The sequence below is a fragment of the Bradysia coprophila genome, chromosome II (assembly GCF_014529535.1).
Source record: "Bradysia coprophila strain Holo2 chromosome II, BU_Bcop_v1, whole genome shotgun sequence".
Classification (NCBI taxonomy): domain Eukaryota; kingdom Metazoa; phylum Arthropoda; class Insecta; order Diptera; family Sciaridae; genus Bradysia; species Bradysia coprophila.
Window position 1 is genome coordinate 9,964,709 of NC_050735.1, and position 24,848 is coordinate 9,989,556.

Consider the following 24,848-nt stretch of genomic DNA (forward strand, 5'->3'; position numbering starts at 1 on the left):
AATTGTTATTGTGGCGCGGCGTGTGTTTTCGTGTGTTATTGACCTCGGCTATTCCTCGGATCAACGTTTTTTCAACGTTTTATTTCTTGTCGTGTAAATAACTATTACAAGCAAAAAACAAGTCAAGAATCACTTTACAGCCCTAGGGTTGTAAAGTATTTATAAAATCCATTACACCACTGTAAGAAATTTGTAAACATCTTTTCCATAAACTATTCACCTCTGTCTTATACTCAAATCTGAGTAAGTTACTTAAAAATCTCTTTCTCTTTTTTGTACAACAATTTGAATTTAACGCTTTACAAAAAAAAACGAAACGAATAAAAAAAAACCATCGAAATTGTTAAATGCAGAAATATAATAACTACTGAAACCGTCATCTCGTACTCAGTTGGTTTGTTTACGTGAAGACGCTCAGACTGACTTAAGTCGTTACACACACTAAAAGTGTTCAGACAGTAGACCGCTAGATTTATTTAATTTTTTTTTCATTGTAATAAATTTATTTCAATTGATTCAGTGTTAAGTTAAGAAAAAACTGATTTGAAAAAAAAAATGAATTAACGAAATATAAAATATACGAAGTGTGGTTTTGGTTGAGTGAAAGAATAACATTTATTGTAATTGCTTGTGAAAAAAAAAGAATTGAGTTATTGTATAGTGCGATTCGTGAAGTTAAAAAAAAAACTACTTTGGATTACAATATCTTTTTGAAGGCACTGCAGAATAAGAAATAAAAAAAATATTTCTTTTTTTTGTTGAGGTGAACTTTATTCAATTTTTTTTTATTACTTAAAATTTAAGAGATAATTATGACTAATATCTTTAGTGGATTCATAATTTATTTGGTATGTCATTGGTTTTTCTGTAACAAATAAATATTAAAGGAAAGAAAAATTTATCATTAAAAACGAAAATGTAATTAAAAGAAATAAATTATCGCAATGTATGTGTATTGCACATACCACGATCCACAGTCATAAATAAATTTAATTTTTATAACATTAGATATAATTCGTTTATAGTTTGATATACTTTGCGTTAAAAATAAATTTTTGGTGTAACTAAAATAGATTTTGCAAGCTTTTTACTGTTTCGAAATTTATTTTTATTTGAAATTTAGAAATTATGAAGAAAAAAAACCAATCATAAGAACTTGCAACATCGTCTGCGTATATAAAACTTTCGTTATATTTATTGGTATATCACGTTGAAATTGTTACTTTTGTCTTTCTAATACACACCTTAACTACATTATATTCCATTAATCAATCAAAATAACAATGAACCTAAAAGACATGATCTAGCCTCTGAAGCGACGAACTTGCTCTCAATTTTTATGAGAAACTTTTGCAATTACTTACCATATATCGTAATAATACTGGTTCCAGCCCGGGTTCACGTTATAGATAGGATCATTATTTTGATAGTTTCGTTGGTTATTGTTCTAAGTTTTAAGACCCCTTCATACCAACGACTTTGTGACAAACTTAGTATCGTCAATGATATGCTAAGAAGTAGGAGTCAGAACAGAGTTGGATCGGTTATCCGAAAAACCGAAAATTTCGGTTCGGATTGAACCGAACCGAGAATTTCGGTTCGGATTGAACCGAACCGAAATTTTCGGTTCGGTTTGAACCGAACCGAAAACTTTGGTTTTGTCGTAAAACAATATGAAATGAAGGCAGACTCGTCAAAATTGATTGATTTCATTATGAACTAAACAAAAAGAAGTAAATGTAGCAATTGCATGCGATTTTTGTGAGAAAACGAATTTGACAAGAACTTATGAGATTTTCAATTCTCAATAAAAGTATCATGCAATTTACTTCTTTTTAGTTAGTTCATAATGAAATCAATCAATTTTGACGAGTCTGCCTTCATTTCATATTGTTTTACGACAAAACCAAAGTTTTCGGTTCGGTTCAAACCGAACCGAAAATTTCGGTTTGGTTCAATCCGAACCGAAATTCTCGGTTCGGTTCAATCCGAACCGAAATTTTCGGTTTTTCGGATAACCGATCCAACTCTGAGTCAGAATACTGTTGTCTGCCAGGAAATATCTTTGCCGGTAAGCTTTCCATTCGCTCAGCCTACCCCAGAAATTTATCATTTCAATCAGCTGTTTTTTTGTGTCTGCGATTCGGTTTTAAACTCTAGTACTCAGTCGATTAGTGAAGATCACTACTCCACTTTTAAGTTGCACATTTGAATGGGATCATTAATTACGCAGTGCACGCAGTAGGAGGTTTTCTTACTTTAAGCTGTTTTCAATCAATCTGTATGTTGTACATATTCATAATCAAACGATTTTAATACTTTCCTTTCACTTGTGTCAGTTAATTAATTACGAAAAGAAAAATGCTGAGCCTAGCACATGCAATGAGCCTGTAGTCAGTTAGCGAACGTTTGTTTCGTAAAGTTACCAGCGTTTATTTCACGTCCCACTAATGCTTAACAACCACCAACGAAAGATGTACTTGCTGTATATCATCCTCAGTTCTTGAAAGAAACGTTTCGATACATCTCGTCGAACAAAACTTTATTCTTGAAGGTCCGTTTTTGGAAATAAAACCAAAAAAAATCTGTGCGAATTGGTCACCCTTTTATAAACGGCGAATCGAGATAAAATCATAACTCAAATCTGTAATTTCTTGTATTTCATTTGCCTAGTATTTACTACAAAGTCTGCTACTTCGTTAGTTTTAGCATACATTTTGTTATATAAGACCACATTAACCAGAGCTCATCGCTTATTTTTGTCGTCGTCGTCGATAACAGATGACTGCGTTGAAAGCGACAAACATAATTTAAGAACAACATAACCCATTTTGGGTAGATGGCATTCGCAAAAAGTTAAATCAAATCAATATGAAACCAAAATATTTCAACATTCCAAGTATGAAAAAGTTTCCTCTGTGAAGCTCTAGCTTCTGGCGCTTTCGTCTACAAAATGGATTATAAAGTTGCTTACGTTGAACAGAGACTATTAACTATTCATACTATGAAAGAATTTCTGGAGCGGTAATATTCCTCTATATAAACTCTACTCTGACTTTGTTTTATTTTGATTGTGAAATTTGGAAGTTTAAAAAATTAATTTCATTACATTTTTGTTTCGGCTGCCTCTTTTCGCAGATGGAAAGCTTTTTTCCCAAAATTGTTACAACCAAGCACATTTAAAGGTACCGTCTTATTATAAATTTCTTATTTTGCTTATTTTGCTTACTTCTCTCATTTCTCCATATATAGTCGCTATGAAGAAGTTAGAGAATTAATAGAAATCAGAAATTTATAATAGGACGGTACTTGTAAATGTACATGGCAGTACGGAATCAGTTACTTTATTTCACCTAAATATTATTAACAGATTGAAACAACAACATCTTGTACTTCATGAATTTTACGTGTTACGGCATGTTTCATTTTCATTTACATTGTCTAATCACGTAAAGCATTGTACTTACGAGTTTCCAAGTTGTGTATTTGGAAGTGGGGTGTTACAGCCCGACCCGAAGGGAGTAATATACTATTAACGTGTACATAGGACCACATTACACTCAATTCTCTCGTCTCTGTCGATAGAAGATGAAATCAAATATTGAAAAGAATGATTTCGTCAAATAAATGCTGTGACTTTGCTCGTACTTATCTAAACTTTCTATATTTGTTCAGCTGTTTTTCAGCTGATCCACACAAACAATGAAAATTGTTTATGTGACTTTATACGGTATAAACAAGTATAAAAAGTTTTGAATGTATGTGTGGATGGATCAGCTGAAAAACAGCTGAAGCAAATTCATGCTAAAAATTCACTGCCTCTGACTGTACATCCAAAATAGGTGCAGTGTTTTCCGATTTAAATACATGTTAGCCCCACGCAAGTATACAGAAATACTGCAAACTTCAGTAAAATTTAGTTGCAAATTTGTTTTAGCTGATTTTCAGCTGATCCAGTCATACAAACAAAACTTCTAATCCGTCTTTATCTTTATACGGTTTTACCACCATTCCCCGCGTGCGTAAAACCATTCCACCCATATAAAGACGTTTCAGCAGTTCTGTTTGTATTTGTTAACCAGCTAAAAAACCGCTGAAGTTCACGCTAATTCATATCTAAATTTCACTGTAGTAGTTCTATACAGATTCTGTATTACAGAACCATAAAACAAAAATCTATACACAAATCAATTCATATAACTAATCCAAATATTCTGACTTAACACCATGACTGCATGACGCGGTTTATTGACTTTGCATTATAAAAAATCGAACGCATAATTATCGAGACATAATTGAATAAATTATAAGTAATAAAAGATCGTCATCATATCACGTCCACCGTGTTATCATCTTTATTTCGTTAATTATGCCTTGTGAAATTACCATTTTAAATTGCTTCGTGAAACGCATCATTGACACGAGTTTGGATAACTGTTTATTCGTTTCAAGTTCAATGGCCCGGCCACAACATTTCGTTGATGCATCAAAAAATATTGTTTGAATGATCTCTTCTAGAGTGATCTGACTGGGGGGAACCTAAGTATTATTTACCTTCTTCCACTATCAAAATTGAGCATGTCATCCTTTTAAATAAATCGATCGGACCTAGTTGCAAAAACGAAAATTTTTAATTGATTTAACAGATTGACTAGCAGATTTTATGCCTTTCAAAACTTGTTTAAAAGTCAAATAATTATATTTACCTGCTGATTACTCGACTCACTCACTTACTGTGATTCTTAACGTCTTTATTCACTTTAAAAATTGAAATTAAAAAAACCCGCAATTGCCTTAAAGAACGGCTATAAAATCGAAGCCACGAGTTGGTAATATTTTAGAACTATAATTATTAATCTATTTTTAAGCATTCAATTCAACCCATATATACCTCTTTAGTAGGCACATCGTTCGTATACCTAATATAGATACAATGCATACCATACACTTACAGACAAAGGCATAACATCTGGTAAATTCCCAATCAATAGCTAGCATTCATCAGATCGGCGAAAATTGATTAAATATACAAAAATTGATGCACGATATGCCCAGATATGAAATTTATGGCTTTACTGGTCAACGGTATACTTAACGTAATTGTAAAACATTCAAGTATATTCTATAGTGACAGAGAGTTCAAAATATATCAATAAATCGTGAAAAACCGCGAGACATCAATTATACGCGATTGGCTTTTTTTGTCTGTTGTTGTTATTCTTTTATTTCTTATTGGTTTGTGGATTAATGGAATGACTTTTCGTCATGGGAAAGCGAGATCGAAAAGTGATCGTTTGTGTGATGGTCGAAACGATCTGACAAATGCCTTTTTTTTTATATTCAACTTCCGTATACAATATCGCCACAAAAAAGTTGCTCTTTGCTTTGATGCATTTTTCATGGGGAAGTCAAACATTTGGTTCAATTATCACAACCACGAGCAATAAATGACTTTTTACAAGCAATTGATCAATATCACATACAACTAAAAAAAAATCTTTTTTTGGTGCCTTGCGGTCAGAAAACGACTCATTACCATCCCACTCGGTTTTTCACATTTTCTGGCTGCAAAACAACAAAGCACTGTCTTCCTGGGAAATTGTTTGTTTCGACGTCTGAGATGTATGTCATATTTCCGAAGGAGATGAATGCATCCCATATGTCGAACCAAAAAAAATTCTAGCAAGACAGCACGGTACTTTGTTGTCTTGCCACACGCCTCAACAAAAATTGTCCAAGCGAGACAGTAATGTACTATTGCTATTCAGTCACGTGTTATGTTATCACAGATATGTTGTCCCCTAAATATTATGTTAGGTGGTTTTTAAAGGTATGTATATTACCATAGTTAGATGTTACCCGGAATTAATGGAACCAAAACATGAGCTTTTCTTTTTATCATAGTGGATCAGTTGAATTATTTAATAAATAATTAACCGGCGCACACTATAGAGTGTGAAATCAGTTAATTCGCTTAATTATAATTTAATCGCCACTTTGTTTTTCTGACACCAACCGTATTAATCGCAAGATGCAAAGAGCGTATAATTGGACTTATGTAATTTATTTTCTTTTGTGAATTTTTTAAGTCTTTTTATGGAGTATTTGGATATTAGATAATGTTACAGCAGTCGTTCTACATATGGTAAAAATTTCGTAAACAAAATTTGATGCTCCAATACCTTGCATCTGTTGGATCTGTAGCTTGTTGTGTTCCAGTACCGATTAGTTATTCTATGCTTGCTTAAGAGCGTACAAGGGTTTAGCTGTGGACATATTTTTGATTTAATTTCGTCAAAACAAAAAGGAATTTAAAAAAAAGGAAAACATATTTTCGTGGTCAGTGACATAAAGAACGGTTTTGATATAGCAACTTATGTGATCATTCTCGATGTACTGCCGAAAATATGTACCTAAAGTGGATTTTTTTTTTGCCTTGCAGACGTGTTTTAATTGTGAAAATCAAGTAATTTTATAAATGCGAAAACACATTTCTGTTAAGTAAGGTTCAAATTAACCGTTAATCATCTTTTTGCTGTATTTCATCTCTTGAATCCCGAGAAATATGTTCCTAAACATGCCCTATTTTTTCGCAATTTTGGATCTTGTCCGAAGCTAAACCCTTGTACCCTCTTAAGTCTGAATAAGAAACACTCAAACCAAAATGGTCCAATAAGGTTATTGTTGTTAACACTACTAGTGTTACCACACTAGGCAAATTTTTTTAAAGTTCTTGAATTTTCACTGATTCACTGGGTTAGATGAAGCTAAGATCCTGAGTATACAAATCGCTATTGATCTCAATAACCCCCAGATTCCGATTCAACTTTTTAAAAATTGAAGTCGGTATCACGATGGTTGCTGTTGGCTAGAGTTTAAAACACATGTCAGTTATTGTTAAACCAGTATTCAGCATTCATGAAGAATCTAAGGAACCAACTGAATACTCAGGCCACCGACCCCTATCTAAATATGACAAAATTGTGTTGCCTAGTGATCGAACCATTTTTCCATTTATATGCAGAAAAATGAATTTTCCATTCTTTTTTTTACAGCAGATTAGAGCTACCTGATGGCAGTTTGCGATTGTCCTGTTGGCAGTCCAATCGGTCCCACATTGGCTGCAACATGTGGTGGAAGTTCTTTCATGCTGTTTATGGGATTATTGGAGGTTTTCCTGCGATCACAATGCGACATAGAAGATCCGTGTAACCGACCAAAGGTGATTAAGAAAGCGATACAAATTTTATTTGACAGTGTTTTTAAGTATTAAACTTCCACGGTTAGCTGTAGTGTAGTTGATAAGGACCATTTATACGAGAACGTTTACACTCGTATAAAAGCTGGGCTACCTCTCTAAAAGTTAACTTTTCTCATTGTAAAGTAGGTAAAATTATCAGTAGGTTCCTTAATGATAATTTTACCTGCTTTGCAATGAGAAAAATAAACTTTTATAGAGGTAGCCCAGCTTTTATACGAGTGTAAACGTTCTCGTATAAATGGTCCTTATCAATTGCACTACTGGGGAAAATGCCCTCAAAGATCTATCAAATTATTACAAATTTTAGATGGAAAACCTACATTGATTGCTTAAAAATGGTCTTTTTCCCACAACGGACCAAATGGAACTCAGCACCACTGACGAAAAGAAAATAGTGTCAGAACTTACTCGATTAAATTCGTTTTTAGTATAACATTTGACAAATGGCAATCAATGGTAGTGATCGAATCTATTACTTGATCTCAATATTTTCGACAGATCTAAAGTCAATCTATCACTTCATTTGTTTAAAATGTATTATGTTTCATAAGACGACATTTAGATTACATGGCAAATACCCAGATAACGTTTTGCCATATTTTTCCAAAATTTAGCAAAAAAAAATATTTTCGGAAAAATTTCGTGAAATTTCGAAAAATGTGCGAAAATGTTTTCTCAAAAATTGTGACTTTAAACAAATTCAAAAGATTCAAACAAATTGTATTTTACTCTAGGCCCGTCAATCGCCTGACAATGAGTACGATTTTATTGTCGTCGGTGCAGGCTCTGGTGGATCAGTCGTAGCATCTCGTTTATCTGAAGTACCGCACTGGAAAGTACTTTTAATTGAAGCTGGTAAGTTTGTTACGAATCATCAACATTAATTGTGTTTAAGTGCTCTAGTTCTTTAAACCATCGCTCCATATGTCTGATACACTTTCAAAATATTTTATACGATTTTGTTGTTCGATTATTCATGTTGTATACATATTACGCAATATCGATACATATATTTCAGTGAACTGAGGATCTTGACATTAAATACAGGTTTTGAAATCACCTGGTTATTACTTTTTCGATATCATACACGAAGAAAGGCAGAATAAACGGCGGTAAATGTATGTTCATGTTGTTACTGGTTGTTTTGCCTCTTTAAAATCAATTCAATTAAAGTCAACACATCATGCTGTAACATTGTTTTGTATAATTTAAATGATGCACTGGATAATACGTACCCATAGTCGGTATAGTAATTTTGTAATCGGGGGGATTTACCAAGCAAAATTGTTTATATATTCGGAAGATGCTTGTCATTGTTAAGTTAAAATATCACCTCGTCTGTAAACGATTTTTTTTTTGGTTCAATTCTCCAGCAATTTAGTCACGGTCACTCTTGGCCGACAGCTAAATTTGCTGCTAACACCTAATATTTGTTTACCTTTGAACGTAAGTGATTGTTATGTTTTTACATGCGTGTTGCTAACAGACAGACGCAAGACTCTGTTATGATCTACCGAAACTAATTACCGCACTTACAATAGAACAAAAAAATTGTAGTTACGGTAATAACTGTCGCGTCGCTTATGCATTCAATAAAAGCACTTTACGTTAAAGTGTAGAAAATGTGTTCCGCTTTTTGTCTGAAACGTCTTATAAGTTGTAAGCCAATAAATTACAATTTTCTCAACTCAGTAACGAAAACTAAAACTTTCATTGGCTTTTTCGAGCAAAGATTGGGCGATAAATATGCTTTGTATGCTTGCTAAGAGGACCGAAAGTAAAGCTGTCAATTCGCGGGAATTCCCTTGAATTGACATTTGCTTACTTTCGGTCCTCTTAGCAAGCATACAAAACTTAATACGTAACTCTCTCGGCCTCCTCAATCGATACGTAAATAACTATTTTAAGCAAACGATGTGTATTGTTACTCGGCCTACTGCTTCGAGAGACCATCTTAACATCTAATTCCTAAAGTATTTGCGCAATAGATGTGAATTTTGTCAGCCCGAGGCGAAGCCGAGGTTTATACCACATCGTATGCGCAAAATTCAAGCTTAGGCACAATATGTTACGTACTGTAGCAATTTTATACACTTTAATCGAATGAATATTCGGTGTCGGGGAATCTGGCACACGACACCGCTTTTTCCAACAACTTTACAACTACTTCAAAAGACTGGCCAAGAAAGCAAAAAGTCACATTAAATAAATCAATTTTTCACAGTCTCGCACACCCAAATTTAGTGCCACAAAGATTCTCTAGCCCTGTCATCAACTTACTTTATCTACTGCAAGTTGAAAATATTCCTAATTTTCAGCAACAATCTGGTTAGCAAGCGTAGTTGATCTACACACGACAATTGTCAGAATCCTACGACGATCATGTGAATAGGATTCTGTGTTAGTTACGGGTTGATGTGGTTTTGCATGAAAATTATGAATATCTTGTAGTCAACACGTTAGTAAATAAAAGTTTTCACACACAATGTGTTGCCGATACGACCAAGCGATCTAGTGCATAAAACCCTCCATTTACTAACTAGTTAGCAAAATAGCTATATCACTCAGTGGCACTCTTACTTTAAATACCTTCAAATGTATAGTCCTTCTCCATCCTCCTTAAGATGTGTAACCGAATCTAATTATCCCTAAATCGAATTGCTGTAGATTAGAGCCTCTAATTTAGAGGTGTCTTGTATCAATGTGATGCGACGTTATTGATATAAATTTCATTATACCACTCAGCAGTGCTCACTTCATCAGTTCCACAATTGCCGTAGAATATTTTACGTTTATTATGCAAAATTTTCACATTGTTAAATGATTATCGTGCGCTTGCATTCATGTTTGGATGGTTTCGAAATTATGTTTCTTCACTTCATGATGGAACCACCACGGTACAAGCGGAATTTGTGCTTGCTTTTACTATCGAATCTCATGTTTTTTTCATTATTTTTTCATTTTTTATTTATTATATACAGAAACGTTAGACAGACCGTCGTTTTTTTTTCTCTCTCTTCACAGTGGTAAGGTTTATTCTTTTAAAACAATTTAATGCATAAATGATCGCAAAACAAAGTAGGTAATCTCGACAATGACCTCGTTGTGGCGTACAGAGCATAAAAGAATTTGCTAGCTTGGATTTCGGGACTTGACGATATTGAATATAATGGTAAAATAGTAAAGACATCATGAGAAATGAATGAAACATAATAACTACAATCGAGCATTTACACATACATTTACAAGACACCTTCTGAATAATAATTGCCTTACGTGCCTTCTGACAACTTTTTGTTGTGATGTGTGGGAAGCTTTTACTAAGTTCCACCAATTTGTTTGTTACAGGAAGGTACTATTGGTAATGAGGCTGTAAAGTGCATTTTAAGTCTCTCTAGCAGATAATAGTAAATTACGTTACGTGCTGCGATAGTAATTCATTACATGAGATAACAATGCTGTGATAAAACTAAGCTCAAACGCACTTTGAGAAAAAAAAGCTTCGGTGACTGTCTTTTCGACAAGTGTTGGTTATATCCGAGCCGAAGACGATCTAAAGATCTAAACTCGTCGAAAAACAGCTACAGACGCAAGATGCTCAAAAATACACGAATGAGATTGTAATTATCACAAATTAATGAATTATGTGGGATTATCCAATATATTCTCCGTTACTACCTGTCCATAGCACTGCTCCTAGCTCGAACACTAATTTTTCCAATATCAAAAAGAATCTAAATTTTCGAACATGTATGGCTGTCCGATTGCATGTGTTGTGTGTTTTTATTCACACATGTCTCATGTCAATCTTCACAAAGGAATTCACATAAAATGACTCAAAAATATTCTTCATGTAATGGAGCATTTTCTCAGGTGGTAAACTGATAATGTAGTGCTCAACTTTCGCATGGGGCAGGCAATCTACGAAAAACTGAGTAGTTTGTAACCGTTTATTATACCAAATTATACGCAAGCAATTCATATATTTAAACCGCTTAACATGCTATTATATAGGTGGTGACGAGCCGCTCGGGAGTCAAGTACCATCAATGTTTCTAAATTTTATCGGAAGTGACATTGATTGGAAATATAATACAGAGCCGGAGACAAGTGCCTGCCTGAATTCACCGGAGCAACGTTGTTATTGGCCCAGAGGAAAAGTGTTAGGTGGAACGTCGGTGCTGAATGGCATGATGTATATAAGTATGAGACTTATGATAGTTCTATGGTGACAATTTACAGAATTTACTAATTATTTTCTGATGGACAGGAGGCAACAAAGAAGATTATGACGAATGGGCAGCTATGGGAAATCCAGGATGGAGCTACAACGATGTTTTACCGTATTTTATGATGTCAGAAGATAATATGCAGTTAAACGAAGTTGACAACGGTTTTCACTCTACTGGTGGAATGCTTCCAGTGTCTAAATTTCCATATCATCCTCCTCTATCATATGCTATTCTTCGTGCTGGCCAGGAACTTGGTAGAAAAACTCTTTAAAAAACTCTATTCTGAAGTTGAGAGCAACATTGCTCTTTTTTTAGGGTACCAAATAAACGATCTAAATGGCGCCAATTCCACTGGATTTATGATCGCTCAAACCACAAGTAAAAATGGTATTCGAATGAGTGCGTCCCGTGCGTATATTCGACCAGTTGAGAAACGAGCAAACTTACACATTCTGTTGAACACAACTGTGGCAAGAGTTCTACTACATCCGCAAACGAAAGCCACTCATGGCGTGGAAATAATTGACGAATATGGACAGCCGAGGAAGATATTTATAAAGAAGGAAGTTATCGTTTCGGGCGGTACGGTTAATTCACCACAAATATTGCTACTGAGTGGCATTGGTCCCAAAGAGGATTTAATGAAGGTACGAGTTCGTTGTCACTTCGTTTGGAGATAAGTTTGAATTTCATATAAATTTTTAGGTTGGTGTACGACCTGTTCATGATCTGCCGGGTGTCGGTAAAAATCTCCACAATCACGTTGCATATTTCACCAACTTTTACCTCAACGACACTGATACATCACCTCTGAACTGGGCAACAGCTATGGAATATCTACTGTTCCGTGATGGTCTAATGTCTGGAACGGGAATATCAGCCGTAACAGCCAAAATCTCAAGTAAATATGCTGAAACGCCAAACGTACCCGACTTGCAATTCTATTTCGGTGGCTTCTTGGCTAGTTGCGCAAAGACCGGTCAAGTCGGCGAACTGTTAACCAATGGATCGCGGTCCATACAAATTTTCCCGGCAGTGTTACATCCCAAAAGCAGAGGCTACATTACGTTAGCATCAAATGATCCATTGGCACCGCCAAAAATCGTTGCAAATTACTTGACCGAGGAACATGATGTTCGAGTGCTAGTAGATGGAGTCAAATTCGCCGTTAAACTTTCTGAAACTGAACCGCTAAAGGCTTACGGAATGCAGGTGGACGAAACGCCAATTAAGGGTTGCGAGGGTATTCCATTTGGTACCGATGAATATTGGACATGTGCTGTGAAGCAGAATACTGGACCGGAGAATCATCAAGCTGGTTCGTGTAAAATGGGACCGAGTCGAGATCCGATGGCCGTTGTGGATCATGAATTGCGGGTAATTTAAACTTAAAATCTAAAATGAGAAATTCGCAATAGCGTTTATGTGCACGTCTCAAAGGACGATATCTTTTGAGACCGTAAGTAGTGAGCACTACTTGGGTGGATGGTTAAAACAACTGAAACATATCTTTCATTTCATTTGATGAGTTGATTCATAGTGAAGTAATAGATTGTGTCTTTGTTGATTAATGTTTAAAATTTGCGGTTTTTCAAAGGTTCATGGAGTTAGAGGTCTTAGAGTGGTGGACGCTTCTATCATGCCCAAAGTGATATCAGGTAAGAATGCAATAAAAATCAACACCCAATCTGGCGGTACGAAATTAAGAGCTTCTTTTCTTCACAGGAAACACCAACGCCCCCATCATAATGATAGCCGAAAAAGCATCGAGACATATTAAACGGTCTTGGGGAGCTTGAAATGCAGTAACAAATGGAATTTGATGAATTTTATTTTGCTTGATAATAAGATTGTTTGATTAAGTTTTCACGAAAAAAGAAAAGATAAAATAAAATGCCCCACAACCAATAACCGTGCCGTTTAACCTAAATAATCATGTCAGTGTTTGTCACGGAGTCAATGTTTGTTGCGGTTTTTCATTGAGTCAATTGCTGAACCTATATTTCCCTTACCACTATGAGTTGGTAGCGGTCGCTCCCGAGAGTCTTTCTTCTTAGATTTTTCAAGTTTTCGCCGTTGTTAGCCATTTGATCTGGGGAAGAAGCTTCGTTTTGATCAGGAATACCACTTGCACTGGGTGGAGTCTCGGTTTGACCACTTGCACTGGGTGGAGTCTCGGTTTGACCACTTGTAGTGGGTGGGATCTCGTTTTGACCATTTGCATTTGGAGGGGTTTGTAAATCTTCAGCGGTACCTTGTGTTGGCACAACAAACGACTGTGAATATTGTTGATAGTACATGGATGGATAATTAGAGTACTTGTTTGCTTGATTTTGTACTCCATCAACCCCAGCATTTGTTCGATTGTTCAAGCTCATACTGTTAACTCGGTTGGTCCATTGTTCATCTCCCATAATATTGCTAGTACCCATGCCATTAGAAAAGCCATTATCCCATCCATTGCCTGAATTAGAACCGCTTTGCATTCCGTTATTTGATCCATTCGAAAAGCTACTAACCCATCCACTGCTCGAATTGGGTACACTCCCCATTCCGTTATTCGGTCCACCATTAAAGCCATTCATCCATCCACTACCCGAATTGGACACGCTTCCCATTCCGTTATTAGGCTGACGATTAAAGCCATTCATCCATCCATTGCCCGAATTCGAACCACTTTGCATACCGTTATTTGATCCATTCGAAAAGCTACTAATCCAGCCGCTACTCGAATTGGATACACTTCCCATTCCGTTGTTAGGTCCACCGTTATAGCCATTCATCCATCCACTACTCGAATTGGATACACTTCCCATTCCGTTATTTGCCCCACTCGTAGCGCCACTTATCCAGCTATTGCTCGAATTAGATACGCTACCCATACCATTCCCGATATCAGTGGCATTGGTGCCGATCGGAACGTATTCGGACCGATCTATATCGAAACCGTTTATTTGTCCTGACCACTGGGAAATCGGTTTATCATTATTTCGTAAAGGTACCGAAACAACATCTGCAAAAACAAACAATGTTAAACATTATAAGTATCAGTGATACGGAATGTCTTACCTTGGACCAAGCATAAAGACATGGTACAGAGGACAACGCTAAATTCTTTAAACATTTCGAGTTTCGTGTTCTTTTTCCTAATAGACGGACTCGCGTAATGGACGAAGTCAAAAATTGTTTTGATAACAGGTAGCAGAATGCTCTTTATATACCAAGACCAAGACATGCACTAATCAACGCGGGTTATAATTGAAAGTAATACCAAAATTAGTACAATTAGGCAACTAATGCTCCCATAATTGTTCAATTTTCACTTATAATTGCACTGGCGTGTGCGCGTACAGTTGGAAATTGGGCCAAAAACGATTTTAACAATTGGAATAATTATTGTTACGCATGCAATTTTTCAACATTTTTCGAACGTAATTTGAGTAACGCGAGCATTTGCAAAAGTTAAATTTAATCAGCCTAGTCCATTCTCCATTATATCGTGTTAGAAATAGAAGAACATGAATGAAGAAGCACGTATAACTTCAAATACTTGGAATGTAAATCATGAACCATATAAATCTAGGCGAAGAAGGAATGGTTGGTTTTTGGTTTGATCGTGCATTGTGAGGTAGTTCCTTTAATCGCAACTGAGTACTGAGGCCATCTTTTGTTGGACCCATTGTGATTTTCCTCAGAAGAAGGAATACTGCAGTGCAGAGATAAAAAAAAGCGAGTTTCTTTTATAAGAATAACTGCCGGTATCGAGGAATCTCGCGCAGAGCAAGATTCCTGCTCTAGGGTGGAATTTCACTCACATTTTTTTTCAAGCACCAACTCGAACAAAAAATCGAATAGAATAGAATTCTTTTGCAGAAAGCTATCCCAAAAATAGAATATTTTCCTTTTATAGTTATTTAGAGTTTGTTTCTTCTACATTGAGTACGCTAACATTTCTAAATTTGACATCGGGGAATCTGTCACACGCGATCATAGTATGCACCCTTTTATTACATGTAACGAAAAGTCATAACTGTGCCAGATTTGCCCCTTAGAGGTGAATCTCATTATCTGAGATTGGACTAAGCCAACGATTGGACTAAAAGCCTATATCGTCTAATATATATCGTATATCGTTTTACTTCTAATAACTCAGTGAAGAGTATACCTGAAGTGAACCATCAATTTGTATGGTGTGCCAGATTACCCCACTCCAGTTCGCACCCATTTCCAAAATTTCGAAGATTCAAGAAACATGTATGGACGCGAGATTCCTACACTAGAGTATGAATCTCGCACGGTGGAGGTTCCTTTTTTCATTACATAAACGTGTGGATTTTGCGCTCCATGGATCGTGAAAGTCATACCAGCACATAGCTTGGAAATAAAAAATGTTTTATCAGCTTATAACGATAATCCTCCAGTGCAAAACTTTTTATCTCGATATATCTGTTCTCGGCAGACAAAATTGGGTACCCATTTCATTTGCCTTCGGATCGGTATATAAATTCCAAATCATCAAAATAAACATTTTGGACAGAGGTGAATTGTCTGCTAGAAAATGTTTCATGCACCTGACCAGATTTGATTTGAGCCAAGGACGTTTAGCATATCAGCCAATACTCTTCAGCCATTACAAGAAGAATAAAACCACGTCAGAGTAAAATAAACCAGGCAGGAGCGGTTCATTTTCGAAATGTCAAATAAGGGACCTAATAATAAAAATGAACTCAACTGAACACTGACATAAATTGAAAAATTTTATTCGCAAAAAATATAGGGCTACTAGATTATTCAGGTCCCTAGTCAAATCAGCATTCCTGCCTGGTTAACTTTACTCTGTCGTGATAAAACAAATCTCCATCGGATTAAAATAAGTTGTTGAGCTCTTTAATCTTTAGCAGTCCCTAACAAATCGAAAATGATACCACTAGGATCTAGAAAATTTAAAAAAAAAGACTCATAACAAAAATTTTCACCTTAGGATGTATAGCAACATGGCGTTGGTTTCATGGCGTTGGTTTCGAGTCGGTACTAGTGAAATCTTGGCTTCTAACTTCAATTTGCAGTTGATCTGGAAATCAAATAGGACCTGATCTAACTATAGGCTAAGCATTCAATTTAAATCAAATTTATTGATAAATGGGACATTGAACTTTTGACATTTTTTGTATTTTGATTAAGAATGTTATTGTAAACAAAAAATTGTTCTACACTATTACAGAATTTTCAAGTTTTGTACTTTTAATTCATATTTGAATTACGGCTACGACCCAAATTCAACCTAAAAGCAAACCTTTTTCGTGAGAGAATTAAGAAAAAATGACATGAGAAGAAAAGAGAGGCATATAGAGACGTATAGTCTTTTTTATGTTTGACTGATCCTTGAAAATCAGAAAACAATTAATTAAAAATATAAATGTTTATAATTTTGCGATAGTTTAGAATAATTTGTTGCTTAGAATAATGTTGTCTATCGAAATTATTGAAACTTCAGTCCCCCATTCAGCTTCCGTTCGGCGTCAATCATAATATCGAAGGGAAATCTTTTTTTGTCAGCAAAATTATTCTTTTTTTGCAGCAAAATTATTTTTTTTATCAGCAAATTTATTCTTTTAGTTCAGCAAATTTATTGCTATTGTGACCAAATTTAATTCTTCGTCTGCAAATTTATTTTTTTGAAGCAGCAAATTTAATCTTATTTTGTCAGCACATTTATTTTTTTGCAATCTGCAAAATTAAATATTTTTTTAGCTATTTTTTAGCAGCAAATTTATTTATTTCTATCAGCAAAGTTAATACCTTTGTCAACAAATTTATTTATTCGTCATCAGCAAAATTAATTGTTTACTTTAGCTATTTTTTAACAGCAATTCTATTGATTTGCAACAGCAAATTTATTCTACTTTTGTCAGCAGATTTATTTCTTGTCATAAGCAAAATTAATTGTTTATTTTAGCTATTTTTTATCTATTTTTGGTGAAATGGATTTTCATATATGCTTTTCGTCACTAGTGGTGAAATGGACACCAAAACCCAATGCTTATCGAGCAACACCTCTAACCATTCGGCTATTGAGATATATAATCGCAGTGTAACAATTTTCAAAAGTTCATTTTTCGCAGCTGGTTGCAGAAAACGTTGTATGCAACACGTTGTGAAAGTGGTAGGTCACATGCTTCGGTCGCTTCGCACGTTTGATAACATTACATCTAGTGACACAAACTACCACTTTTCGCAACTAGCTGCAGAAATTACTATTTCACGTCTTACGTCAACGTAAATAGTTATTGACACTACACGGACAATTCATTTCTTTTTACGAAATGGATACCAATTTTCATTGCACTTAAAAAGCGTTTTAACACGCCGAGCGATCCGGCCCATTGCCCCGGAGCGAAGCGGAGGGCCGCAATGCGAGCCGGGCGCCGGAACGGTGTCGGTAACTTAGGAGTTAATTTTTTTTCTCTCGCATCGTCTAATAATTAGTCTGTGTAATTCATTGCCCATAAAGAGCGTTTTAACACGCCGAGCGATCCGTAAACTTAGTTAAAGTGAAATTATTATGAAAGGTGTGCAAATTACGAAGCCCCATTCAAATCGAGGGATAAATGCTTTTTTAGGCACTAGGTGTGTAGATTGTCACTCGATACCGCAGGTCGAGCGTGACAATACACATCGTGTGCCTAAAAGATCTATCACCGTTGTGTACAACGTTTTTCGCAATAAAGGCAACGGAAAGTTCTACTTTTCGTCGCTTGTTGAGTTGACGTTTTCGTGTTAGTGGTGTTAGTGATATAATTTTATATGTCCTACTGCGGGACATATGCTGATTGAAGATAGTAATTTTCCTACTTATAAAAAAATAAATTTGCAATTGAAACACTAATAAATTTGCTGACAAAAAGCAATAACTTCGAGGTATTAATTTTGCTGTTCGAAGGCATTAAAAGTGCATATTACAAAACAATAAATTTGCTGACTACAAAGTAATAAATTTGCTGCCAGGGATTTGCTGCAAAAGAATTATTTTTGCTGCTTAAAGTCAGTAATATTGCTGCTCAGAAAGCAATAAATATGCTGTTCGAGTACTAATAAGTTTGCTGAAAATAAGACTAATTTTGCTGATACAAAACACTAAATTTGCTGATAAAAAAGATTAAATTTGCTGCTAAAAAAAATAAATTTGCAGAAAAAAAGAATAAATTTGCTGATGAAATAAATAATTTTGCTACTAAAAGAATAAATTTGCTGACAAAAAAATAGATGCCTAATATCGAATTGCGAATTCTATGACCTGTCCCGTGATAAAAGATTTGTTTACCCCAATTTAAGCATTCAAATTTTTATTCAAAATTATATGAATTATCTGTGCATCGTATCGCATAAAACGAAGGATGTAAGTGTTCGAAATCTTAAGTTATTTTCTAAGACAAACGTTCATGATGAAGCGTTACATATATCATCTACTAGTAGATCAAATTCATAGGAATGATGCAAGATACTGTAAGAAAAGCCAGACCAAATTCAGAATAATCCAAGATGTTTTAAGAAAAGCCTGATAGATTTCGAACTATTTTACTTTAAAGGTTCGTTAGTCACGGGCATCATAACATTGTGATAGACTTGATTCTAGGCTTTTTTCTTCTTCCTACTTTCCTAGCATTTTGTATTTGACTTTCAAAACAAACAAGAAAGCGTTGAAGGGTTAATTAAAGTAATTTGTTTTAAAATAGCGACAAGGTTCCCTTTCTACTAACAGAACGATGCATGTAATATTCATTGTAGTAATCACATTTTCCAACAAACAAGAAATAAAAAATTATTTAACTTCATATTGTGGCCAGAATTACTCATAACCAGCAGGGTATTAATGGTGGTTAATCAATTAATTTATGTTAATGTCGAGGCGCTATAAAACCGAAATACTGTTTATTGTTAACTGTTAATTAGTATTCAATGCGCCGCAGTAAAACCATACTGATAATAGGACAACAATGAAACTTCTGTGATATCAATGAAAAGTGTGAATAATATAAATACTTTAAAACTAGTCTAACCGTCAGTACGTGCCTTCGTGCATTCCCGATCTGTAGTTACACTTTAAATTTCGCAATTTCAAAATGAAATTCTCAACCACTTGGCTTGCTGTCATAATCCTGGTTACCGTTACAATGGACACGGCTTCCAGTAAAAGTTTACCCCAAAGCGATTATATCGATTTATCCAGTTATGGAACGCGAATGTTTGGTGTGCCCTCCAGAGAAGTCGGAGTAGAGGTTGCTAATTGGAATCCCGATCAGAATCGGGGCAACCCAGAAGAATTGGGCACTTACTTAGAAGGTGATATCTTATTTCCCAGTCCAAAGTCTAGAAATGGATTAATTGACGAGACAACCCGTTGGCCGAATGCCACAGTACCATTTGAAATTGTTGGTGACTTTGGTAAATTTTTAAACATCCGATGGCGTGGGGTAATTCGGCACACGGTGCTAAAACAACGCATTTTTCAACTACGTAAAAGGTGAACTCGCACACGATTTTTCGTTACCAAAAGTTTGTAAAAGGAGTCATTAAGTCGATGACATGGCTAAAAAGCATTTGCGGCAATAAACTTGCGTGTGCGAGTTCACCTTTTACGTAGTTTAAAAGTGCGTTCTTTTGGCATTGTGTGCCAGTATTCCCCGATGCCCATCCGATTAACATTAAACCAATTAAACCGGGCACTCGTTTAGATGCTAGGCAAATGGATACGTTAGAGAAAGCGATCAATGCTTATCATGAAAACACATGTCTTAAGTTTACGCCCAGAACGTCTTCCGACACGGATTATATTTCGATTCAGGGCACGGATTCGGGATGCTGGTCTAGCGTTGGTCGCGTAGGCGGGCGACAGGTGAATACTGAATACGTTCTGTCGCGTTTGATTTCGTCAAATAATCTTGATTTTGGCGTCTTCAATTGTATAGGTGGTTAACTTACAAAAAAATGGTTGCATGTCTACAGTCGGAACACCCATTCATGAACTGATGCATGTAGTGGGCTTTAAACACGAACAGACTCGCGAGGATCGTGACGATTTTGTTGAAATTGTCCGAGACAACATAAAACCAGGATACGAAAATAATTTCGAGAAGGCAGATCCTGGAACGACAAGTGGCTTTGGAACGTCATACGATTACGGCAGCGTGATGCACTACTCGGATCTTGCCTTTTCGAAAAATGGTGAACCAACAATTGTGAATAAGGTGCGTTATGTCTGATCGAATTGACTCTAAACAGGCTACAAGTATAACTGTTTGGTCATTTTTTCTTAATTTAGAAAAAACTCAATGGCAAAATGGGTCAGCGGCATGGATTTGCTAAAAGTGACATTAAAAGGATCAACAATATGTACAACTGTAAGATGACAACAGCATCATCCGGTTATAAGCTAATTGTTAAACTGACTCAATCTGTTAGCGGCGGCATCAATGACATATTAAGTATGATAGTACCCACTAATAGTGACACGACACGTACGTCCGAAACACGAAATATCAAAAAATCAATGCGATAATAGTACATTGAATGACAAGGGGCGAAAGTAAAAAAATTCAACCGTGTGCGAGAGTTGGAGCCCGCGCCGAAGGCAAGGGCTCTAATCGCACAGGTTGAATTTTTTTACTTTTGGCCCGAGTCGTTCATACTATTTTTTTTGATACCAACATTGAAAATTGATACGTATCGCAAACATCGCAACAAAATGTTAAAATAAAAAGGCATTTAGCCAGAAAATGCGGGGGTCCAGGGGGCGGCAGCCCCCGTGGTATATGAAAAATGTAATAATTTAGCCATCCCAACAATAACACACACAAAAATTAAGATATAACTAACAAATCATTCAGTAACAAAAAGTATCAACTTTGTATGCTAATTTCAATAAGAACACTGGCGCACAGTGTTTTACAATTTTGATCAAAGTATTCTGCATAATATGAGCGGATTTTGTTGACAACTCGACTCATTTCTCTCATTTTCTGTGACGTCAGTCACTTTCGCTGTTCGTTCAGCTGCGTTCGCTCTTCGTTAAGTACTTTCTCCCCGTGGGATGCATTTTTTTACTTTCGCCCCTCATATGCGGGGCGAAAGTATCATTTTTCAATGTTGGTATCAAAAAAATAATTTATAATAATTTCCAAGTAATTTTATAGTTCCAGTCAGTAGTAACTCACTTTAAATTAAAATTTATTTTTACTTTCAAATTTGCCCCGATTCAACATAATTGTTATGGGGCTGGGGCAGGTCTTCAACATGATCAAAGAGTGTGTATATTTTAAGTGCAATGTCCTTAAGCTTCTGATTTTCTATTGTCCACCAAAGTGACCATCATAATGCAACGCGCTAGAAAATACGCGTATTCGCATTGGTCTAAGTTATCTAAAAATATATTTTATTTTATTTTAGTTTTCCATGATTTTTCTCAAAAACAAATTATCAACATACCGATTTCACTAAGCTCCTTAAAGCAGCTCGTTATTACATCGTCATTAGTACCAAAATGTACTTTTGCCTGTTCCATTTTAATCGTATTATCTGCTGTAATAGCCCCAACATTTTCCATGTAGCACTTCATAAAGCACTGTAAATTGAATTAGAAAGTTATGCAACACGTTTCTCGTGTTGCAATTTGCAATAAAAATGAGATGTCGAAAAGACTGTTATATACAACGTCACAATGAATTACATGGGATGACTATTAGTCATTGACTAGCTCTCTATTTTATACCCGTTTCCTTTTTGTCTTGGGAAACGATCTTATAGTACTAGTGCAAGAATAGTTGTGTGAGATTTTATGTCAAGCTCGCCTGCGGTTCGTATTGGTAAACTCACACTTAGTGCGTAAAACAACAGTATTTCGATACAAGTAATTTCTAAAAAGTCACTGTAGCGCACTAGAGGTCGAACTAATGGTAAAATATCGACGTCGTTTAGGAAAGTTGTTCCTGACTTATGCTAAAAGGCTTTTTTAAGCGAATTTGATAGCTGCTAGGACTTTCGCGCCGCGTCATTTCGATTTATCGCAACTTTTCGACATATCTGCACTTATCAGACACCAAAAGTTCGGTTTGTTTTCTAAAATTTAACTTGATTTTTTCAGACGAATTTATGGGTGTGTTTAAGGATGAAACAACTACAACAATGTAGAAAATGTCTCTACAGCTCTATCGACATTTCGGTGGCATCTCTGTGGCTAGATTGTGTAAGAAGTTTATTTACAAAAAGGTATGTTCATCCTAAATTGGAAAGAATTGGGAAATTTTGGAGGGCTTGGTCGCTGAATTGCGAAAAAAAAAGTTTATTAACAGAAATTTGTGTTCACGATCACACGGAATTTGGATGACAAAATCTTGGAGATGATAGGTACAGTAACATTTTGTAATTTAATTGAGAATAAATTCAATTATTTTTACAACTGATTGATTGCCGAATTTCGCAATGATTTTATTAAAAACAATGAACCACTCACCATAGGTATTTTTTCGGTTTCATCCGGGTAGCTTCCGGTTACATTCATTTCGTCCATATAACCTTATAAAACGAAAAAATATTTTTCGAAATGTAGTTAGGTCACTCCTCAACGAGCGAAGAAAAGTTGGAAATTGCATTTTATGAGCGTTGTTTGAAAATGCAATTTTCAAGTTTTTCCCGAGGTAAACACAATATTTTTCACAACAAAGGCTCCCGAAGTTTCAACTGAGGTTAGAAAATGACTATTTTCTCGCCTGTGTTGTGAAAAAGCATTTTCCTTAAGTCCCAACATCACGTAAAAACAAAATTCTTCACTTACTTATTGGTATTTGGTAACTCGCATTGCACATAGCCATCACCTCGATCAACGTTTTTTCGCCTAGCTGTACTGCATCTGCCTTTCCAGTGTTATTCGAAACGGTAAGATGTGGCATTGCAGGCGTATTATTATTGGAAGCGCTTGGCATCGAATTGTTCGAGTCCATGCTATAAACGCTGTGATGTAAATGCAAAATTATCGAAAATAAAATTAGTTTGTATCTGCCGAATCTGCACATCGTTCGTGATGATTTTAGTTTTTTATTTATTAAATTCAACTCTTGAGTCTATAGCGAAATGGTTGCATTGAAATGATTGTCTCTGATTTTATACTGGAAAATCCGTGTTTCATTCATAAAAATTGTAATTAGAGGAAGTACTTCCATCTTTTGTCATTGTCAAGTTTAAAGAACAACAAAGCAGCGCGTTATTTTCGTCAATTAGAGAGTTTATTAAGCACAATCAGACATTGATGTGACTCCAATCACCGCATTTAATAATGAATGCATGTAACATCATTGTATGTCTAGTTCAGTCACCAGACAAAATAGCATTGTTTGTTAAGCCGCATATTGCATCTAGTAGATGAATGTTAAATGGTCTAACTATAAAATGTCTAGCTATGTGCTAGCCTTATTTATAGCAACGGCCAGTCGTCTGTTATCGCCAACAACGAGCAATGACTTGGGCTATTTATTGAAATGTATGGTAACAAAATTGAAGCGATAGATTTTGCTGATCAGCTGATCCAAGGCGAATCCGAGGTCAATAAACACACGAAAATGTGACTTTTTACTTTTATCTCGCGTTTTGTAATGGTTTCAACATGTTGAGGCTATCGAAAGTATTGACTGCAGTTGACAATCTTACCACTGCTACAATTTGTTCCATATCAAAACGTAGCTTGTTACCTTGTTACGAAGAAACTGGTAGTACCTTTACAACGGACTTAAAATTTGTACGTTTTGACTGGTGTTGAAATGTAGAATAAAGCATCGGTAGACGCACTGAAACATTTAAGACCAAATTAATATGCGTTTGCTCGCAAATCGTGTTCGAGATAAATTAACGCAAACATGTGATTTCAAGACAATCCAATTATTTAAGAAAGATTCTTAGCAATATCATCGTTCAATTCCCAATTTAGTGATATTTTCATTCCTTAAAACCTTTTTTTTTTATTTTAGCAGAGATCAAAAATCTTATCCTGAGAGGATTACTTTTAAAAATAACTCGCTCTGACCTAAAATATTTTAATCCAATATTTTCATCTGTGTAACCTCTTATTTTTCCCGGACTGCTCGCGTACAAACGATCCCTATTCCACAAGCTATTTAAAGCTGACTGAATAGCTTAACTATTTGAATAGAGAACAGTTCACAGAAAATGCAATATTCTACGAATTTTGTGATTACAAGAGGACGAATGGCAAGTTTGCTAAAAGCTAAAGAAAAGAGAACTACAGTCAGAAACAGTGAAATTTCATCATGAATTTGCTTCAGCTGTGCTTTAGCTGATCCACACATACA

General features: G+C 35.4%; 4 protein-coding genes across 13 annotated transcripts; 2 read left to right on the plus strand and 2 right to left on the minus strand.

Moving 5' to 3' along the window:
• Positions 1–385: 385 nt before the first annotated feature.
• Positions 386–13,313, plus strand: LOC119071627 (glucose dehydrogenase [FAD, quinone]). 2 transcript variants are annotated; one of them, XM_037176594.1, is made up of 9 exons: positions 386–763; positions 7,056–7,222; positions 7,996–8,116; positions 11,276–11,464; positions 11,532–11,747; positions 11,809–12,140; positions 12,199–12,870; positions 13,091–13,151; positions 13,219–13,313. In XM_037176594.1, the coding sequence occupies exons 2-9, from the start codon at positions 7,073–7,075 to the stop codon at positions 13,290–13,292; spliced, it is 1,815 nt and encodes a 604-aa protein (XP_037032489.1). In that variant the 5' UTR covers positions 386–763; positions 7,056–7,072; the 3' UTR covers positions 13,293–13,313. The 2 variants fall into 2 exon arrangements, with proteins under 2 accessions (XP_037032489.1, XP_037032481.1); XM_037176586.1 differs by having other exon boundaries at positions 7,059–7,222.
• Positions 13,305–14,787, minus strand: LOC119071651 (hyphally regulated cell wall protein 3-like). 7 transcript variants are annotated; one of them, XM_037176665.1, is made up of 3 exons: positions 14,563–14,787; positions 14,288–14,506; positions 13,305–14,089 (listed from the first exon to the last, which is right to left on the minus strand). In XM_037176665.1, exons 1-3 carry the CDS (start codon positions 14,726–14,728, stop codon positions 13,491–13,493), a joined length of 984 nt encoding a protein of 327 aa, XP_037032560.1. In that variant the 5' UTR covers positions 14,729–14,787; the 3' UTR covers positions 13,305–13,490. The 7 variants fall into 7 exon arrangements, with proteins under 7 accessions (XP_037032560.1, XP_037032537.1, XP_037032543.1 ...); XM_037176642.1 differs by having other exon boundaries at positions 14,222–14,506; positions 14,563–14,779; XM_037176648.1 differs by having other exon boundaries at positions 13,305–14,155; positions 14,563–14,706.
• Positions 14,788–19,168: 4,381 nt separating this feature from the next.
• On the plus strand, positions 19,169–22,984 carry LOC119071687 (zinc metalloproteinase nas-4-like). Of its 3 annotated transcripts, none has more exons than XM_037176692.1 (5): positions 19,169–19,935; positions 20,226–20,386; positions 20,460–20,738; positions 20,813–21,048; positions 21,650–21,774. In XM_037176692.1, coding segments are annotated over exons 1-5 (999 nt in total). In that variant the 5' UTR covers positions 19,169–19,613; the 3' UTR covers positions 21,651–21,774. The 3 variants fall into 3 exon arrangements, with proteins under 3 accessions (XP_037032587.1, XP_037032580.1, XP_037032573.1); XM_037176685.1 differs by lacking the exon at positions 21,650–21,774 and adding an exon at positions 22,631–22,984 and having other exon boundaries at positions 19,170–19,950; positions 20,184–20,386; positions 20,813–20,975; XM_037176678.1 differs by having other exon boundaries at positions 19,176–19,950; positions 20,184–20,386.
• On the minus strand, positions 21,779–23,628 carry LOC119071706. Its single transcript, XM_037176703.1, has 4 exons — positions 23,321–23,628; positions 23,000–23,061; positions 21,976–22,111; positions 21,779–21,909 (listed from the first exon to the last, which is right to left on the minus strand). Exons 1-4 carry the CDS (start codon positions 23,556–23,558, stop codon positions 21,821–21,823), a joined length of 525 nt encoding a protein of 174 aa, XP_037032598.1. The 5' UTR covers positions 23,559–23,628; the 3' UTR covers positions 21,779–21,820.
• Between the last annotated feature and the right edge of the window lie 1,220 nt (positions 23,629–24,848).